Source organism: Mobula hypostoma, chromosome 25 (assembly GCF_963921235.1).
Source record: "Mobula hypostoma chromosome 25, sMobHyp1.1, whole genome shotgun sequence".
In the NCBI taxonomy this organism is placed as follows: Eukaryota; Metazoa; Chordata; class Chondrichthyes; order Myliobatiformes; family Myliobatidae; genus Mobula; species Mobula hypostoma.
The window spans coordinates 5836889-5858926 of NC_086121.1; the positions used below are offsets into that span (position 1 = coordinate 5836889).

Genomic DNA, 22038 nt, shown 5'->3' on the forward strand with positions numbered 1-22038 from the left:
GAGGGGAGTGGGGAGGGAGAGAGGGGGAGAGGGGGAGAGGGGGAGTGGGGGAGAGGGGAGAGGGGGAGAGGGGGGAGGGGGAGGGGAGGGGGGAGAGGGGGAGAGGGGGGGGAGAGAGGGGGAGGGAGAGGGGGAGGGAGAGGGGGAGAGGGGGAGAGGGGGAGAGGGGGAGAGGGGGAGGGAGAGAGGGGGGCAGGGGGCAGGGGGGAGGGGGGAGAGGGGGAGGAGGAGAGAGGGGTGAGGGGGAGAGGAGTGAGAGGGGGAGAGAGAGGAGGGGGAGAGGGGGGAGGGGAGGAGAGAGTGGGGGGAGGGGGGAGGGGGAGAGAGGAGAGGGAGAGGGGGGACAGGGGAGAGGGGGGAGGGGAGGAGAGAGTGGGGGAGGGGGGAGAGTGGGGAGGGGGAGAGAGGAGAGGAGAGGGGGAGGGAGAGGGGGAGGGGGGGAGGAAAGGAGAGAGGGGTGAGAGGGGAGAGGAGTGAGAGGGGGAGAGAGGGAGAAAAGAGGGAGCTAGAGAGAGAGGGGAGAGAGGTGGTTTGCAGAGAGAGAGAGGGGAGAGGGAAAGAGCAAGAGAGAGGAAGTGAGAAAGATAGTGGGTGTAGAGGGAGGGGGTGAATAGTGAGAGAGAGAAACAGGGAGAGTGAGAGATAGAGACAGGAGACAGGAAAGAGTGAGAGAAAGCGAGCAAGGGTATGGGTGTGAGAGTTAGTGTGAATGCAAGAGTTCAAATGTGTATTCTTCTGCTTTTAGGCAGAGAGATCTTCAACACCCCTCGTGTTTTTGTCCAAGCCCTGCAGACATCTGCTCTGAAAGGTTAGGCAGAAGAGTCAGACAGAAATCAATGCTTCACTGGGAGGAAGTCCCCGCCGTGCCTGCTGTTTGATGAGTGCCGATGCAAGCTGTCAGCTCAACAAGTATTGAGTTAGGAAGGTGAGGGGGCGGGTGAGCCGCAGATGGCCTCCCGGGGGAACAGCTGATTGACAACTCCTTTCCCGGCAGAGCTGGAAAAATCTAGCAGTCTTTCAGCAGTTCAGTTCACCTCGATTCATCCTTGCGACCGTGAGTAATGGGGGTGATTTTTCAGGTAGACATCCCTAACCTTTCCAAACGAAAGCACCACTTGTTCATAAGGCATCCCCACGCCTCCCCAGAAACCACTACTAACACTGGTGGTTAAAAGGAGACACGAGAGACGCAGACGCAGGAAGAACTCGGCAGGTCAGACAGCATCTGTGGATGGAAATGGACAGGTGACAAAAATGAAATGTCAACCCTCCGTAAATGCTGAAGGCAGAAAGACAAAGCTGCAGGAACAGCCTCTTCCCCTCCACCATCAGGTTCCTCGATGGACAACGAACCCATGAACACTGCCTCAATATTTCTCCCCTCTTTTTTGCACTACATATTTAATGTTCATTTTTTATGCAGTACTGCGCAAAAGTCTGATGCACCCTGTGTGCGTGCGTGCGCGCCTAAGACTTTTGCACAGTACTGTAGTAATTTTATTTCACTGTACTACTGTACTAAATTCATAGCATATGTGAGTGATGATAAACCTGATTCTGATATAGGTCTCTGTTCTGGACTGAGAGTGGGAAGGGGGCAGGGAGGGGGGAATCATGGCTGGGAAACTCGGAAGGGAGAGGGAAGCACCAGAGAGACATTCTGTAATGATCAATAAACCAATTGTTTGGAGTGAAATGACTGGTGTCTCAGGGCTGGATACGTCTGCACCCGGCACCCCCGGCACTCATTCTCTGCCACCTGTCCCTCACCCCTCCCACGAGGATCCACACTCACCATTCCCAACATTCCTTGCTCTCGCCAGATTTACAAACACACTCTTCACTCCACACCCCAGCTATATATACATATGTGCCTAAGACTTTTGCAAAGTATACTTACTGTAATTTGTAGTTTTTTTATTATAATGTATTGCAATATAGGCTGCCTCAAATCAACAAATTTCACAACATGTGTCAGTGATATTAAACCTGTGATTCTAGCTGCTGACTAAACTGCTGAGTTTCTGCAGCATCTTGTTCTTTTTAACTCCTTAAAAGGAATTTGGTTCTATCACAGAATCATACAGCACAGAACTGGAATTGGTTTATTATTGTCACATGTACTGAGATGCAGTGAAAAGCTGGTCTTGCATACTGTTCATACAGATCAGATCATTACACAGGGCATTGAGGTAGAACAAAGTAAAACAATAACCAAATACAAAATAAAGTGCAACAGCTACAGAGAGAGCACAGTGCAGGTAAATGTGCAAGGGCAAGACCATAACAAGCACACCAAAACACAAGAGATTGTGCAGACGCTGGAAATCCAGGGAAACACACACAAAATGCTGGAGGAACTCAGCAGGTCAGGAGGGAAATAAGCAGACGACGTCTTGGGCCGAGACCCTTCATCAGGACTGGAAAGGAAGAGGAAGAGGTGGTGGGGGTAGAAAGGAAGTACAAACCGGTGAACACACACCAGATGCTGGGGGAACTCAGCAGGTTCCAGACTTGCTGAGCTCCTCCAGCATTTTGTGCGTGTGGATTTCCAGCATCTGCAGAATCTCTTGTGTAGATGGTAGGCGAAGCCAGGCGAGGTCAGGGTGGGGGTGGCGGAATGAAGTGAGAAGTTGAGAAGTGAAAAGGTGATAGAATCATAAGACCATAAGACAGAGGGGCAGAATCAGGCCATTCAGCCCATTGAGCCTGTTCTGCCTTCCATCATGGGTGATTTGTTATCCCTCTCAACCTCATTCTCCTGGCTTTAAATATATCCAATGACTTGGCTTCCACAGCCATCTGCGGCAATGAATTCCACAGATTCACCACCCTCTGGCTAAAGAAATTCCTCCTCATCTCCGTTCTAAAGGGACATCCCTCTATTCTGACACTGTGCCCACTGTCTAGACTCCTCCACCACAGGAAACATCCTCTCCACATCCACACCCTCAAGGCCTTTCAATATTCGATAGGTTTCAGTGAGACCCACCCCCCCTCAGTTTTTGACATTCCATGTGTTCAGTTGGAAGAGGTAAAGGGCTGAGGAAGAAGGAATCTGATAGGAGAGTGGACTATGGAAGGAAGGTCAGGAGGAGAGGCACCGGAGGGAGTTGATGGGCAGGTGAGGAGAAGAGAAGAGGTACGAGGGGAACCAGAATGGGGAATGGAGAAAGAGAGAAAGGGGGAGGGGACAAGTTACCAAAAGTTAGAGAAATCAATGTTTATGCATAAGGTAGATCATGAGGTCAAGAGTCCATCTTATAATAGGAAACAGGACCTTCAGCCCCCTGAGTCCATGCTAACCATCACGTAGCCCTTTACACCAGTCCAATGCTCTTCCATTTTATTCTCTTCACTTTCCTACCAATTCCCGTCAGATACTACCCCGCACGCACACTCTGGAGGCAACCCACCCGCCAACCAGCACATCTATTCTTTTATCATTTTTATTTTGCAAATAAATATATATATATTGCAAGTGTAAATTTAACAAGTAGAAAGACAAACCCATTTAGCAAAGTGTGGTGTCATAAAGCAGCCACTGTAAACATTTACATTTAAAAACAGGAAAATGGGACCAGTGTTGGGTTGTGCACTGATTTTAACCCAGGGCTCCTGGAGGAAAGCCACGCGGTCGCAGGGAGAATGCGGAAACCCCACGCGGACAGCTTCGGAGCTCGGAGTGATTCCAGGTCTCTGCAGATGTGAGGCAGTGGCTCTACAAGCTGAACCTCTGAGCCACCGATCTCCAAGAACCAGCATTAAAGCTGGAGTGATTAGTCTGATTAAAGATTAGTTTTATTTATCACATGTACGTCGAAACATACAGTGTTTGTGTCAACGCCCAAAACAGTCCGAGGGTGTGTTGGGGGCAGTAGCAGGTGTTGCTTTGCTTCCAGCTCCAGCATAGCACGTCCGCAATTCACTAACCTTAACCCATACATTGTTGGAATGTGGGAGGAAACTGGAGCACCCAGAGGAAACCATGTGGTCAGGGGGAGAACGTACAAACTCCTTACTCTTAGAGGGCCACAGCCTCAGAATAGAGGGACATCAATTTGGAACAGAGATGAGGAGGAATTTCTTTAGCCGACGGTGCTAAATCTGTGGAATTCATTGCTCAAGGTGGCTCTGGAGACCAAGTCATAGGGTATATTTAAAACAGAGGTCGATAGATTCTTGATTAGTCAGAGCATCAAAGGTTATAGGGAGGAGAATGGGGTTGAGAGGGATAATAAATCAGCCATGATCAAATGGCAGAGCAGACTCGATGGGCTGAATGGCCTGATTCTGCTCCTATGTCTTATGGTCATACAGAGAGTGACGGGATTTGAAACCTTATCATCTGATTGCTAAAGAGTTACGCTAACTGCTTCACTGTGTGCTGTCCTAGGGTCTGAGTGTTCAGCTAAACAAACAGCACAGTGTGCCAGCAATGAGGGTGATGGACCACCAGGGGGATGGAAGCAAATGGCAAGAGCTAATGCAGGTACAGCTGTAGGCACATCTGGAATACAGCCCATACTACATCTGGATCCTGTCACTAGATTTAGTGCCTGGGGTGGGTAGTTGGGCTTTAAGCAGATATTAAGTTGGGCTGGTCTCTATTTGAAAAGATTGAGAGGGGTTAACTCACTGAAACATAAAATTTTCAGAGGAAATGATGGAGCCAGGTGGGAGTGGGGTTCAGCAGAGGATCCAATCAGAGGGCGGTTTAGGAGAGAAGCAATTTTTTAAAGGAAGGGTGCAGATCTTTGCAGACTCTATAATGTACAATTGCTGAGAACTACTACGGCTGATACTTTTAGATGAAGATGAGCTTTATATCGAAACACAGTGAAACGCGATGCTTGTGTCAACGATCAACACAGTCTGAGAAGATGCTGGGGGCCAGCCCGCAAGGGTTGCCATGTTTCCGGCACCAACACAGCTTACTAACCCGAATCCGTACGTCTTTAGAACATGGGAGGAAACCTGAGCACCTGGAGGAAACTCACGCAGTCATGGGCAGAATGTAGAAACTCCTCACAGAGACCGGTGGGAATTGAACGCCAATCATTGGCACTGAGCTAACAGTTACGTTACCAAGTCAGGTATTGGTATTGATATGGTTTATTATTGTCACATTTACCTAGATACAGTGAAAATCTTCCCTCGCGTACTGTTCATAGAGACTGGATCATAACACAGTGCACTGAGCTGGAACAAGGTAAAACAATAACAATGCAGGATAAAGTGCAACAGCGACAGAGAAAATGCAGAGCAGGTAAATGATAAAGTGGAAGATCATAACGGGGTGGACTGTGAGGCCAAGAGTCCATCTTTCTGTATAGGAATTCCATTCAAGTCTGATCACAGCGGGGTAGAACTGTCCTTGAGCCCGGCGTTCACGCTTTCAGGCTTTTGTATCTTCTGGCCGATGGGAGAGCGGAGGAGAGAGAATGTGCGGGGTGGGTGGGGTTTTTGATTACGCCGTGTGCTTTACTGAAGAAGTGAGCTATGCAGAGGGGAAGCTGGTTCCTGTGATTTTGCAGCAGTCATGGGGATTGGGAACAAAGTTTAGCCAAAGCAGCAGGCATCCATCGTTAAAGGCGTCCCTCACCATCTAGGCCGTGCTCTCTTCTTATTACTAGCATTGGGAGGAGGTACAAGAGCATGAGAAAACATACTCACTGTTTTAAGAACAGCTTCGTCCCCTCTGGAAACACCAATACCCAGGAACAGGAAAGGCGACAGAAGGTGCCGGACACGATCTAGTCCATCACATGAAAAGCCCTCCCCACTATTGAGCACATTTACATGGAGCACTGCCACAAGGAAGCAGCACCCATCAGATCACAATCTACGGCTACCATCGGGCTGGAGCTGCGGAGCCTTTGGCCCCACACCACCAGCTTCAGCACCAGTTAGAACCCTTCAACCATCAGGCTCCAGAAGCAGTGTGGATAATTTCACTCACCACAACTCTGAACTCATCTTAAGACCTACAGTATCACTGTGAATGCCTGCAAGAAAATTAATCTCATGGTGACATAGTTATACTTTGCTAATAAATTAACTTTAACTTTGACTACCTGTTAATTGATAAAGGGGAATGATTTTATTCTATGAGTTTAATGCTGAAAGCATCCTCCAGGGTATATAGAGGTCTTGGCAGACATCCCACCTCTCCCAGAACTTCCGGGGGTCTCCCGCATATGCGGGCTCCCTGATGCCCGCAAATTATATACAATATCACGGAAATCAATTTTTTTTTGAGAGCGAGCAAGAGAAAAAGCAAGCGAAAGCGCTTGAGAGCGTGCGAGCGACCACAAGAGAGAGAGAGCGCGTGAGTGAGAGCGCGCCATTGGAGAGTGTTCCAAAAAAAACGTACGTCACCCCAGACTACACTAAAGTGTACCCCTGCCTAATAGAGGTCAAAATAATGACAGTGTTGCTCGCTGCACTGTTTGCAACAGTGACTTTTCTATTGCCCATGGTGGGTTAAGACTGTAAAAGATATGTTGAGGTGAGTTTAACAGGTGTCATTCATTCATTAGCATAGCTAACGTTATTTAAACTAGCTGGCCAGCTGCTAAGGAGCTACTCTATTGCAGACATCCCACCTCTCCCGGAAGTCTCCGGCAAATTGATGGTGCTACCTCCCTGAAATGAGTTTTTGCAGGGTGGGATGTCTGTCTTTGGAACGTGGGAGGTAACGGGAGCACCTGTCAATAGCGTTGTATAATGAGCTATTGGCACATTGGCCTTCATAAATCAGAGTATTAAGTAAAGGTATTGGGACGTTATGTTTAAATTGTATAAGATGTTGGTAAGGCAAAACGTGGAGCATTGTGTGCAGATTCCGGACAGGGATGAGTAGAAACAGCTTTTCCCAGAGAGTACTGTAGTCAATCTGTGGAATTCTCTGCCCAGAGAAGCAGCAGAGGCTACCTTATTCGTTCATTCATTTGTTACGTACTGCGTCGTATAACATGGGTGATCATAGCTGCTTTCCCAAGGCAGCGGCAAGGGTAGACAGAGTCCGTGCAGGGGAGGCTGGTTAGCAAGGGTAGACAGAGTCCGTGCAGGGGAGGCTGGTTAGCAAGGGTAGACAGAGTCCGTGCAGGGGAGGCTGGTTAGCAAGGGTAGACAGAGTCTGTGCAGGGGAGGCTGGTTAGCAAGGGTAGACAGAGTCCGTGCAGGGGAGGCTGGTTTGCATGAACAGAGAGCGTGAGAGCTCACTACAGCCCTTTGCTCCACCATGTTGCACCGACTCAAAGAGCAATCTAACCCTAACCCTCCCTCGCATGTGCCTACCTAAGAGCTGGTTAAGTGCCCCTAATGTATCAGCTTCTACCAACACCCTGGCAAGGCATTCCATTCTCCGTGTAAAGAACTTACCTCTAACACCGCCCCCCCCCCCACATTTTCCTTCAATTACCTTAAAATCATTCCCCCTTTTTTGTATTAGCCATTTCCACCCTCGGGAAAAAGTCTCCAACAATCCACTCTAAGCCTCTTGTCATCTTGTATATCTCTATCAACCCCCCTCTCATCCTCCTTCATTCTAAAGAGAAAATCGCTGGCTCACTCAGCCTATCTTCATAAGACACACTCTCTAGTCCAGGCAGCATCCTGGTAAATCTATTCTGCACCCTCTCTAAAGCTTCCACACCCTTTTCTAAATGAGGCGACCAGAACAGAACACAATACTCCAAGAGTGGTCTAACCAGGGTTATCGAGCTGCAGCATTATCTCATGGCTCTTGAACTCAATCCTCTGACTGATGGAGGCTGACACATCATATGCCTTCATAACAACTCCATGGACTGGGAGGCACCCACAACTCTCTGCACTGCTTCAGGAACCCAGCTCAAGCGAAGCACCTGGGCTACAGACTGACTTCAAAAAAATAGTAACAATAAGGACAAGTGCCCTGTGTAAGAACAGGTCTCTCGGCCCATGTCCACAGCTAGGCACAGGAGATCTTCCAGGCTGGCTCAAAGACCTAGCCAATTCCTCTCCAACACCGGGAAGCTCCAAGTACTCAATCAGAGATCATTTTAGCTCACTGTAACTTTAGTCTCTTTGCCCATCATTACAGGCCAACACTGCCTCACTCCTCCCAATGCTCTGCCGCTCAGGTATCTGTCCCACCTCCACTCCCTCAGCAATGAAAGAAATCACCACATTCTTCTCCACTCGGAGGTGCCATTTTCTAAATATTACACGTTAAAAGGGGTGAGGGGGGATATTAAATGCAACCAACATTCCTAACATTATTCCTGAAACACAAAGGTTTCATGATAACCATCTAACATTTATGAGTAAGGAAAAAGAGACTACTCTGCAGCTGAGGTGACAATAACCCACCCAAGTGTATGACAGTTTGCAAACAAAGTGAACTCCAGAATTACACAGTAAAACATTAACATACTGGTGTTAAGATAAAGACTCTGGTTTGAAAAGGGCAGAGCAAATATTCTGCATATCCCCAAGTACTTAAACAGAACAGTCTAGTCGAATACATCAAGCTGCCACATTGAATAGACAGAAGGAATGATAGTATGTTCTTTTTACAAATGACTAGCGCCTTGAAATCTTTCACCACCACTTGAGAAGCCAAGCTTGATTGAATGCCAAAGTGATTGAGTTGGCATGTTAGAGAGCCATAGAGCATTACCGCTCAAAAACAGGCCCTTTGGCCCATCTAGTCCACACTAAACTGTTATTCTGCCGAGTCCCATAAACTCACAGATCTCCACACCTTTCCTGTCTATGCACAGTACTGTGCAAAAGTCTTGGGTGCATACAGTATGTATAGCTAGGTCACCCAAGACTTTTGCACAGTACTGTATTTGTCAACATGGAGCAGAGAGTGAGTTTGTAAATCTGAAGGGAGTAAAAGATGTTGGGAGTGGCGAGGGTGGAGCGCCGCAGGAGGAGTGTGGGGCAGGTGACAGAGAATGAGTGCCAGGGGTGGGGAGACAGGGTGGTGCAGGTGCAGACACACCCATCCTGAGTCACCAAGCAAGGTCATTTGATTCCAAGCAGTTGGTTCACTTATCATTACAGAATGTCTCTCTAGTGCTTCCTGCTCCCTCCCCTCTTCCTTCCCCTTTTCCCAACCATGAATCCCCTCTCTCTGCCCCCTTCCCATTCTCAGTCCATGATAGAGACCCAGATCAGAATCAGGTTTATCATCACTCACATACGTCAGGATTTTTTTTGTTTTGTGGCAGCAGTACAGTGCAATAGATAAAATTACTACAGTACTGTGCAAAAGTCTTAGGCACTCCAGCTATATTTATAGTGTCTATAAAAAGTATTCATTCCCGCCTCCCCAGAAGTTTTCATGTTTTATTGTTTTACAACATTGAATCAGAGTAGATTTAATTTGGCTTTTTTTGACACTGATCAACAGAAAAAGACTCTTTTGTGTCAAAGTGAAAACAGATCTCTGCAAAGTGATCAAAATTAATTACAAATATAAAGCACAAAATAACTGATTGCATAAGTATTCACCCCCTTTGAGTCAGTATTTAGTAGATGCAGCTTTGGCAGCAATTAGAGCGTTGAGTCTGTGTGGATAGGTCTCTATCAGCTTTGCACAGCTGGACAATGCAATTTTTCCCCATTCTTTACAAAACTGCTCAAGCTCTGTCAGATTGCATGGGGATCGTGAGTGAACAGCCTTTTTCAAATCCAGCCACAATTTCTCAGTTTGATTGAAATCTGGACTCTGACATTTACTTTGTTGTTTTTAAGCCATTCCTGTGTAGCTTTGGCTTTATGCTTGAGGTCATTGTCTTGCTGGAAAACAAATCTTCTCCCAAGTCGCAGTTCTCTTGCAGACTGCATCAGGTTTTGCTCCAGGATTTCCCTGTATTTTGCTGCATTCATTTTACCCTCTACCTTCACAAGCCTTCCAGGGCCTGCTGCAGTGAAGCATCCCCACAGCATGATGCAGCCAACACCATGCTTCATGGCAGGAATGGGGTGTTTTTGAGATGTACGGTGCTTGGCTTATGCCAAACATAGCATTTAATCTGATGGTCAAAAAGCTCAATTTCGGTTTCATCAGACCATAAAACCTTCTTCCAGCTGACTTCAGAGTCTCCCACAATGCCTTCTGGCAAACTCCAGCCGAGATTTCATGTGAGTTTTTTTTTCCAACAGTGGCTTTCTCTTTGCCACTCTCCCTTAAAGCTGTGGCTTGTGAAGCAGCCAGGCAACAATCATATGCGCAGTCTCTCCCACCTCAGCCACTGAAGCTTGTAACTTCTCCAGAGTTTGTCGTAGGTCTCTTGGTGGCCTCCCTCACTAGTCCCCTTCTTGCACGGTCACTCAGTTTTTGAGGACGGCCTGCTCTACGCAGATTTACAGCTGTGTCATATTCTTTCCATTTCTTGATGATTGAAATAACTGTACTCCAGGGATATCAATGACTTGGAAATTTTCTTGTATTCATCACCTGCTTTTCAACAACCTTCCAGCTGGACCTTTCAGATACATGTGTACATTATTTTTACTACAATCAATTGAAACACCTTGACTGCACACGGTGATCTCCGTTTAACTAATTATGTGACTTCTAAAACCAATTGGTTGCACCAGTGATGATTTGGTGTGTCAAAAAAAGCCAAATGACATCCAGTGTGATTCAATGTTGTAAAACAATAAAACATGAAAACTTCCAAGGGGGGCTGAGTACTTTTTATAGGCACTGTTGCAACAGGGGTTGCTAGTCAGCGCAGCTCAAAGACCCAGAAGGGCCTGTTCTGTACTGTATCTCAACAGATAAATACAGTAAGGAGGCATGGATAGCGTGGACAGACAACGACCTTTTCCAAATCAGAAACGACTAATACAAGGGGGCATAATTTCAAGGTGATTGGGGAAAGTAGAGAGGGGGTTGAATGTCAGAGGTCTCTCTTTTCACACAGTGAGTGATAGGTGCGTGGAATGCCCTGTCAGGGTGCTGGTAGAGGCAAATAAATTGGAGGCATTTAAGAGACTCTGAGAAAGATACATGGATGATAGAAAAATGGAGGGCTATATTAGTTAAATTGATCTTGAGTCAGTTGAAAGGTTGATAAAACATCATAGGCCGAAAAGCCTGTACTATACTATAATGCTCTGTTATACAGTGCATTCTATGCTCTATGAAAACTACCTGAGGATTGAGATTGCACTGTGACCTGACATTGACTCAGTAAGTCAGCTGGCCTTCCATCTATCCCATAATGAAATGGTTGAATTCCTCATCACTTTCAGGCAGAAAATATCATCCCGTACAGGTTTTTATCTTGGGGCTGGCGTAGTCCGTGTGCGAGGAATGGGCTTGAGATCCAACGCTTAGAGTCCGGTCACAGATCATTTCAGCACAGAAATAGGTCCATCAGGCCATCTAGTCTGTACCAAAGTATCAATCTGCCTAATACTGTCAGACCTACACCCCGACCATAGCCCTGCATATCCTTCCATCCATGCAGTTTTTCAAACTTCCAAATTGCTCTTATATGTTGAAATTCAACCTGCATTCACTACTTCTGCTGACATCAGGGACTCCCACCACCCAGGTTATACTTTCTTCTCGCTGCTGCCATCAGAAAGAAGGTACAGGAGGGTCAGAACTCACACCACCAGGGTCAGGAACGGTTATGATGACTCAACCATCAGGCTCTTGAACCAAAGGGGATAACTTCACTTGCCCCATCATTGAAATGTTCCCACAACCAATGGACTCACTTTCAGGAACACTTCACCTTATGTTTTCGATATTTATTGCTTATTTATTTATTATTTTCCTTTCTTTCTTTCCATGTTTTTACAGTTTGTTCTCTTTTGCACACTGAGTGAACGCCCAAGTTGGTGCAGTCTTTCATTGATTCTGTTTGACTATTATTCTACTCTGGATTACTGACTATGCCCATAAGAAAATGAATCTCAGGGCTGTATACAGTGACATATACTATATGCACTTTGATAATAAATTTACTTCGAACTTGCACCATCTTCTGAATGAAGTTCCCCCTCATGTTCCCTTTAAATATTTCACCTTTCACCCTTAACCCATGACCAATCTCACCCACCCTCAGAGGAAAAAGCTTGCTTACATTTACTCTATCAATAACCCTCATTCCCCTGAGCCACATGTACCAGGAAGAGCGAAGGAGGATGACAGAGAGAGGGGAAGAGGAATGTCACCGAAGAGAGAAAGATGGAGGGCGCGCCCAGGATAGGAAACCTACCCTTTGGTGATTCACTCCTTCGCCTTTTGACTTCTGGACACTCACTGTTGTTATTTGGTGAACATACTCTTCGCTTTCCTAAAATGTCATCTGTAGAAAAGAGAGAGCAGAACACATACCGTTACACTTCACGCCCACTCCTTAATGCATCATCTTCAACTGAACTGGATCCCTTTGCAAAGTTACTTCATCACTGCAAGGAATACTTGGCACCACGTTGGCACGGTAGCATAGCAGTTAGCATGATCACCTTCGAGCGCCAGCGATCACCGATCAGGGTCCAATTCCCACCGCTGTCTGTAAGAAGTTTGTACGTTCTCCTCGTGAACGTTCTCCTACATTCTCCTCTGTCTGCTCTGGTTTCCTCCCACAGTCCAAAAACATACAGTTAGGATTGCAATCACCGAGCCATGGAAAAGTACAGCACTGAAATAGGCCCTTCGGCCCATCTAGTCTGTGCCGGACCATTTAAACTGCCTATTCCCATTGACCTGCACCGGGACATAGCCAACCATACCCCTACCGTCCACGTACCTATCCAACGGATTAGTGAGTTGTGGCATGCGATGTTGGCACCTGAAATCGGGCGACACTTGTAGGCTGCCCAGCACAATCCTCGCTGATTTGATTTGAGGCAAACACATTTCACTGTATATTTTAATGTACATGTTACAAATAAAGCTAATTTAATTTTTCACTTTTTTTTACACGTCCACTCATTTTTAAAAATCTTTTTCCTGTTTTTTTTACAAAGGTGTTTTCTTACCTCCCCCCACCACCACCACCACCATCTTTCCTGAAAGAATTAATCCCGACACCCCGACAGTAATCTGTAAATCACAGAACCTGACCCACCAACAAACACTGACCTTATCTGCGATTTGTCTCAACGAGATACTTGGGGGGACTGAGCCAAAAAAAAATACTGGCCGAACTTGGGCTCGGGTCGGTCTCCTCCCCAGGAACGGCCCGAATCTGCAAGATCCTCGCTGCCAATCAACCCGGACACCCCTGAGACTGGCTTAACAGGATTCCTTATTGTTTCAACCTGCTGCCTTCCCCCATTCCTCCTTCCAGTTGGATCATATCTCCTGGTTCAAAAGCCCCAGTGAATTCTGAGATTCTAAGCTCCACCCTCACCTCCCCCTCAAGCATCAAGGTCTCCACTTTCCTCCTGGGCTCTGAGGCGATACAGAAGCCCTGCACCCTCACCGTTGGCTGTCAGCAGAGAGGCTAGTTTCTAATATACAATTACAGTGTACACTGAACAGATTTAAAATCAATATGCCTCTAATATCACTGCTGAGACTGAAGGCATGATGGTGCATACGAGGAGGAAGCGGTAGAGTGTGCGCGTATCAAACAACAAATTTTCAGCTGTCAGGTGCTTATTAAGCAACGAGCTGAGGAGCCAGGCACATGCAGAAGCATACATTCCCTCTGACTGATGAATTCAGAGCCCTGCAGATCACTTATTAAATCCGCAACGGCCTCACTATCTGCCCTTCAAAGTTAAGTGTTACAATCACTAGAGATGCGGGGCCCGGCAGTTCTGACCCTGGCTCAGACCCCTGTCTCAGTGTTACTGGCTTCAACACACTTATTACCTCTGGGGGGAGGACCACTTGGCAAATCAGGTCCATGCCAGCTCAATGGGTTCAAATAACTTACAACAGAGGGGCCAATTGGCCCATCAGATCTATGCCAGCCCCTGCATGAGCGATCTGTTTCTCCCTCTTATTTGTCTGTAAAACTGCTCTCATCATCCCTGTCACCCCCCCACCCCTCTTTCCACCACTCTCCCTTTATCCCACTACCCCTCACTTCCTCCCTCCCTCTGGTATCTCTCCACTATTCCCCCTCTCTCTGTCCAAAATCTCTCTCTCAACCCCTATTTCTATTTCTCTCCAATCCTCTCCCCCTCTCTCTCCATCCCCTCCATTCTCTCTTTCTTGCCCCTCTATATAACCCGTTGCCTCTCTCCTCATACTCTCTCCACCCTTCCCCATCTATTACCTCATCTCCCTCTCTCCTCTCCCCTCTCTTTTTCCCTTTCTCTTTCCCATAGGAAAATACGCTTGTTTGGATTCTGAGAGAGAACAGGACAGGACCCCCATCTTTCACCCCAGTCACTGCACTGCACAGTAAACACTTTTCAGCCTGTCCCCTCAGGACTCACACCTGAAAGGCCATCATTGAAATGCTCCCACAACCAATGGGCTCATTCTCAAGGACTCAATCTCATATTCTTGATATTTTAAACTTAGGCATCCGTTAGTCTTGCGAGTCTTCACTCTCCAGGGCGCAGGCCTGGGCAAGGTTGTATGGAAGACCAGCAGTCGCCCATGCTGCAAGTCTCCCCTCTCCACGACACCGATGTTGTCCAAGGGAAGGGCATTAGGACCCATACAGCTTGGCACCAGTGTTGTCGCAGAGCAATGTGTGATTAAGTGCCTTGCTCAAAGACACAACACGTTGCCTCGGCTGGGGCTCGAACTCACAACCTTCAGGTAGCTAGTCCAATGCCTTAACCACTTGGCCACGTGCCCACACTCTTGATATTTACAGCTTATTTATTTATTATTATTATTGTTATTATTTCTTTCTTTTTGTACTTGCACAGCTTGTTGTCTTTTGCACTCTGGTTGATCGCCCAAGGGTGCGGTCTTTCATTGATTCTATAATGGGTAATATTCTGTCATGGATTTATTGTGTATGCCTGCAAGTAAATGAATCGCAGGGTTGTATATGGCGATATACATGTACTTTGATAATACATCTAATTTTTTTAGAGTCAGAAACAGAAACAGGCCATATACACCATCTAGCCTGCGCCAAACTATTAACCTGCCTCGTTCCACCAACATGTACCCAGACCACACCCCTCCCGTCCATGTACCTGTCCAAATCTCCCCTAAATATTGAAATCAAAACCGCATCCGCAACTTCCCCTGACAACTCGTTTCACACTCTCACCACCCTGAGTGAAGTTTCCCCTCATGTTCCCTTTAAACATTTCACCTTTCACCCTTAACCAAGACCTCTAGTTCTGGTCTCAGCAAACCTCAGGAGAAAAGCCTGCTCACAGTTATGCTACGTAAAGTGCTCTAATATTATCACATTTTATTGGGTTTTTAATGCTTATTATGTTTTTTTTTACGCTGCATCGGATCCGGAGACTCATTCTCCTTTACACTCGTGATCTGAAATACAACAACAAACAATTTCAAATCTTGAATCTAGAAATGGTGAATAATCTTGGTCCTTGAGAAAAAAATCCTGGGTTCTTGGGCTTCTAACTGTCTCACGGAGGAAGATATCCGCGGTGAATCTGGGGAATCCATCATCACAGATGGCTGTGGTGGCCAGTCATTGAGTTTACTTAAAGAGGAGGCTGATTGGTTCTTGATTAGTCAGGGCGTCAAAGGTTACGGGGACAAGACAGCAGAATGGGCTTGAGAGGGATAATAAAATCAGTCATGATAGAATGGTGGAGCAGACTCGATGGGCCAAATGGCCTAATTCTGCTCCTACATCTTAGGGTCTTATTGTTTTTTCAGAAGGGAATTCGCTCTTAAGGTTGAGCCCGTCAAGTAGAGTGTATATTTTATGTGTTTGTCTGTGAGTGAACATCTCCTAAACAAAGAATGTGATTATACAATAAACACAGAATGTTGGAGGAACTCAGCAGATCAGGCAGCATCTATGGATGGGAATAAACAGTCGATGTTTCAGGCCGAGACCCTTCCAGATCCTGATGAAGGGTCTCAGCCTAAAATGTTGACTGTTTATTCCCATCCACAGATGCTGCCTGACCTGCTGAGTTCCTCCAGCATTTTGTGTGTGTTGCTCTGGATTTTCAGTGTCTGCAGAACCACTGTTGTTTGTGAGATTATATAATTCACGTTTACCCAGCCAAATAACTGTGTCTGCAAGAAAGATGGACAGTGAACTTTAATATGATTTGAAATATAAGATTAGCAGCGAGACAGGAAAATGGATGTAACATCATTAAAGGCTCTATCCTCACAGAGTCAATTTAGTTATGCTTTTCCAACGATTTAATGATTTCAAACCACTTTAAAATCTCCAGCCATCTGCAGGATTGGAACATTTCTCTGATGCCCGCAGGAACGCCAGTGAGAACAGTCACTTTTGTAACGCGGGGCTGGCAGCCGCCAGGTCTGTACACAGCAAGATCCCGCACACACAACAGCAACGACCAGAGTAACACACCCACACACACACACCCACACACATAAAACGCTGGGAACTCAGCAGTCAGGTAGCATCTACGGAGATGAATAAACTGTCAAAATTTGGGGCCGAGACCCTTCTTCAGGACTGGAAAGGAAGGGAGAAGATGCCAGAATAAAAAAGGTGGGGGAGGGGAAGGTGCTACTGTAGCAAGACTCTCACAAGTTTCTGCAGGTGTACTGTGGATGGCATTCTAACTGGTTACGTCACTGCCTGGTACGGGGGGAGGGGGTTGGGGGGCCACCACACAATCGGAAAAGTTGCAGAAAGTTGCAAACTCATCCATCCAGCTCCATCATGGGTACTTGTCTCCCTATCCACCTTCAAAAGACGATGCCTCAGAAAGGCGGCATCCATCATTAAGGACCCCCACCAACCAAGACATGCCCTCCTCTCATTGCTACCATCAGGGAGGAGGTACTGGAGCCTGAAGACACACACTCAATGTTTTAGGAACAGCTTCTTCCCCTCTGCCATCAGATTTCCGAATGGACAGTGAACTACCTCAATATTTTATTTTTGCTCTTTTTTTGCACTACTTAAATTTTTTAATGTACTGTAATTTATAGATTTTATTATGTATTGCAATGCACTGCTGTCGCAAAACAACACATTTCACGGCTTATGCCAGTGATATTAAATCTGATTCTGATTCTAGGAAACTTCACATAGACAAAAATCCATTCACTAATTGGATGATGGAAGTTAATGATAGGCAGCAACAGCTCCAGTACAATTATCCTCAGCACTGGTGCTCCAAAAGGTCGTGTCCTCAGTCCCCAAATCTACTCCTTGTACCCTCATGACTGTGCGGCCAGACTCTGCACCAACTCAGTCCACAAGTTGGCAGATGACACCACCGTAGTGGGCTGTATTTCAAATAAAAATGGTGTCCTGATCACAACCCTCTCCTCAATGTCTATGAAACAAAAGGAGCAGGTCATTGACTTCAGAAAGAGAGACAGTCCACAGGCTCTTGTCCACGTCAATGGTGTTGAGGTTGAGATGGTTGAGAGCTTCAAGTTCCTATGTGTGAACATCAGCAGCAGTCTGTCCCGGTCCGGTCTCATCGACGTCAAAACCAACGCCTCTACTCCCTCAGGAAGCGAAAGAAACTTGGCACCTCCCTGTCAACCCTAGTCAATTTTTATTGAAGTATCCTCTCCGTATCCGTAACGGCTTGGTATGGCAGCTGTTTGGCACGTGACAACAAGAGGACACAGAGGGTTGTGGACACATCTCAGCACATCACAGAAACCAGCTTCCCCCCTTTGGCCTTTATCTGTACTTCTCACTGCCCAGTAAATCAACCAGCGTAATCAAAGACCCCACCCACCCCGGGCGTTCTCTCTTCTCTCCTCTCCGATCAGGCAGAACATACAAAAGCCTGAAAGCACATCCCACCAGGCTCAAGGATAGCTTCTACCCCTCTGTTATCAGACTCTTGAATGGTAAGATTGATTCCTGGCCTCACAGTCTATCTGGTTATGATCCTGCAATTTATTGTTTTCCTGCAGTGCAGTTTTTTGGAAGATTTTAGACTTTATCCCTCATTACACTCGCTTTACCTTACTCTAGCTCAGTACACTGTGTCATGATTTGATCTGTATAAACAAGACTAGCTTTTCACTGCATCTTGGCCCATGTGACAATGAGAAACCAAACCAACTTGTTTCAATACATACAACCAAAACTGAGTTTTCGACACAAGAGTTCTTGTTGTGCATAACACACAGCTTCAAAACAGAATTCCGACAGCAAGCAAGTCATTTAAACATATACAGAATAAAAATTTTAAAGCACTGGCTACAGTTTGAGCAATTGCTAAATTATGCTTTTAATATTTGTGCCCGTTGGTTGTCTGGAGTTTAACAAACAGGCTCTTTCTCACTTAGCTCAGGGGGTCACTTTAACCAGAGTCGCTGTAGGAAATGGAGGAAGCCACATTATCAGATAGACAGCAGGGAGCTATGTTGATTGTTCTGTTACAATGATATAGTGCAGCCATTATGCCCCACAATAGCTTAGCGTATTGTAAGTCACTTGAGCCCAGGCGCACAAGTACGATACAACTTATATTTTCCATGGATTCTGCCTCAAACCAGTTCAGCAGAAATTATAACAGCCTTCAAGTTAATGCCTGCGAATCCACTGGCTTTGGAACGAGCTCTCATTCGTTACACTCACCCTGTGATGTAGCAACCCACACTCACAAAGGGATGGAGAAACACAGCAAGTCAGGCAGCATCTATGGAGGGGAATGGACAGTTGACGTTTTGGGCCGAGACCCTTCATCAGGACTGGAAAGGAAGGGAGCCAAAGCCAGAATAAGAAGGGGGGGGGGGAGGAGGAAAGGAGTACAAGCTGGCAGGTGATAGGTGAGACCAGATGAGGGGGAAGGAAGGTGGGTGGGATGATGTGGGAAGGTGGGAGGAGATAAGTGGAAGAGATAAAGGTCTGATATGTGACTCTGTCCCTTTCTCCCAGCACACAAAAATGCCTTTACAAAGAAGGCACGCTAGCCCCTCTACTTTCTTATAACTTTGCACAAATTTGGCATGCTGCCTAAGACTTTGACAAACTTCTACAGATGCACAGCAGAGAGCATCCTGACTGTTTGCACCAAAGCCTGGTGTGGAGGCACCAGTACCCAAGAACAGAAAAGGCTACCAAAAGTGGTGGAAACACACAGACGAGTTAATCACAGGACAAGCCCTTCCCACCATGCGGCACATCTACAAGGAGCAATCCCAGAAGAAAGCAACATGAGGGACCACCACCATCCAGAAGCGGACGTGTACTCTTCTCACTGTGGCCATCGGGAAGGAGGTACAAGAGCTTTAAGTCCTACACCATCAGGGGCAGGAACTGTAAGAGTTGTTACAGTTCAGCCATCAAGCTCCAGTACTGCTGTGGATAACTTCACTCACATCAACACTGAACGATTCCATAACCTATGGACTCGCTATCAAGAATTCTACAACTCATGTTCTCAGTATTAAATAATTAATTGTTTCTTTATTTATTTAAAATTTGTCCAGATTGTCTTCTTTTACACATTAGTTGTCAGTCTTTGAATGAAAAGCACCACCAGGGTTGGCTGGTTCATGTTGGGCCCAGGTTCAAGCCTAGCACTGTCCTGATTTACCGCCACACCGGAAGGTGTAGTTACCACTCAGCCCGTTGAAGCAAGCTTCTCCCGAGGAAGGTCCCTTCTTGCCAAGTCACTGTGATGGAACCAAGTCTTTGCAAAGTGCTGGGACATTCCCTGAAGTGTGGGAAGATGAGGACAGATTTGATAGAGGTACACAAAATTATGATGGGTGTAATAGAATACAAAAGCAGACTTTTCCCACTGAGATTGGATGTGACTAGGTCATGGGTTAAGGGTAAAAGGTGAAATATTTGAGGGGAACATGAGGGGGAACTTCTTCACTCCAAGGGTGGTGTGAGTGTGGAACAAGCTGCCTGCAGAAGTGGTAGATGTGGGTTTGATTGCCACATTTAAGAGACCTTTGGACAGGTACATGGATGGGAGGGGTTTGGAGGGCTCAGTCAATGGGACTAGGCAAAACAATAGTCTGCCATGGGCTTGATGGGCTGAAGGGCCGTTTTTGTGTCCCCTGACTCTATGACGCCTTGAGGGGCTTTTGTAAACAGTCCATAGTTGTGCCAATTGTTGTAAAAAAAAATACCAGGCACAAAGATGGCGCTCTAGCACATTCACCACATCGCTGGCAGTGATTTCTGGAACTGGACCCAATTCCCCTCAATAATTACCCTGGGGTACTAATTAAACCGTAATGAGTGAGAACACATGCATTAATTAGTAATTAATGTGTGCCGGCGTGAGCTTTAGCAGACAACAGAAAGAAAGTGATGCATAATCTGCCACTTACTGAATCCCTTGAAGTTCCTTCCTCAGGTACAAGGGCAGCTGACTGCTTTATTATGAGAGGTGAAGGGCAGGACAAAATTGGCAGAAGCCTGCCCTATTTTCCTCAGAAAAAGCGAGACCAATCGATTCAATACGAGTACTGCAGGTCTCGTATCATTTACTTTCCCATTCAAACCACACCGTCTTTTACAAAGTTCAAAGTAAATTTATTATCATACTACATACATGTCACAATATACTGTACACTGTGCAAAAGTCTTGGGCACATATATGTAACTAGGTTGTGTAAGACTTTTGCACAGTACTGTATTAATTTTATGTATTGCACTGTACTGATGCCGCAAAAAAAAACAAACTTCATGACATATGTGAGTGATGATAAACCTGATTCTGATATGGGTCTCTATTGTGGACTGAGAGTGGGAAGAGGGCAGAGAGAGGGGAATCATGGTTGGGAAAAGGGGAAGGGAGAGGGGACGGAGTGGGAAGCACCAGAGAGACATTCTGTAATGATCAATAAACCAATTGTTTGGAATCAAATGACCTTGCCCGGTGTCTCAGGGCTGGGTGTGCCTACATCTGCACCAGCCCTCACCCCTAGCACTGGCATTCCTCCTCTGCTACCTGTCCCACACCCCTCCCGCAGCGCTCCTCCCTCACCATTCCCAACATTCTTTGCTCCCGCCAGATTTACAAACTCGCTCTCTGCTCCATGTTACCAAATACAGTACTGTGCAAAAGTCTTCGGCACCCTAGCTATATATATGTGCCTAAGACTTTCGCAGAGTGCTCGACTACCCTAAGATTCACTTTCTTTTGGGCGTTCACAGTAAATACAAAGAAACTCGATAGAATCAATGAAAAAAACTGCATACAAGGACAGACAAACAACTCGTGCAAAAGATAACAAACTGTGAAAGTACAGAGATAAATAAATGATAAATATTGAGAACGTGAGCTGTAGAGACCTTGAAAGTGAGTCTGTAGGTTGTGAAATCAGTTCAGTGTTGTGGTGAGTGAAGTTATCCACATTGGTTCAGGAGCCTAACACCTGATAATACCTGTTTTATAAATCCCCCCCCCCCCACTATCCAAAACCTATCAACTTCAATCTTAATGAACAGACATGCACAGATTTCTCGGTAAAGGAATTTCTCCTTATATCGATTCCAACTGATTGATTTGCTCTTTAACTGCTTCAGTTCCTTCCTGTCTCACAGTGCCAGAGACCTGAAACCCGGTGCTGCCTGTGTAGAGTTAGAACACTTTCCCTGTGACTATATGGTCTTCCCCCAAGGCGTTCTGGTCTCAGCCTACGTACAAGACCTAATCGGTTAACTGGTCAACGTAAGTTGACATTTATCATTGTCACACATACCGAGGAAGAGTGGAAACTTTGCTTTGCATGTCATCCACACTGCTCAGTTCATAACATCATGCATTCAGTCAGATGGTAGAAAGGAAAGGCAATAACGGAATGCAGAATAAAGCACGTACCACCAATCTCAACAACAACTTCTACCCCACTGTCACGGACTCCTGGCCTCAGAATCTAGTAAAGGGTGTGATGATGGGCCTCAGCCGAACACATCGACTCTTTATTCCTCTCCATACATGCTGCCTGACCTGCTGAGTTCCTCCAGC

General features: G+C 46.3%; 1 protein-coding gene across 11 annotated transcripts in view; it reads right to left on the reverse strand.

The window, feature by feature from the left end:
* samd11 (sterile alpha motif domain containing 11) overlaps positions 1-22038 on the reverse strand; it is a 324631-nt gene that overhangs the window by 118730 nt on the left and 183863 nt on the right. For 10 of the 11 annotated variants that reach the window (XM_063032832.1, XM_063032829.1, XM_063032827.1 and 7 more), the window contains one exon: positions 12240-12329. The exons of the other annotated variant lie outside the window; for it this stretch is intronic. In XM_063032832.1, the coding sequence (XP_062888902.1) occupies positions 12240-12329 (90 nt within the window). The remainder of the gene's footprint in view (positions 1-12239; positions 12330-22038) is intronic. 11 annotated transcript variants of the gene reach the window in all.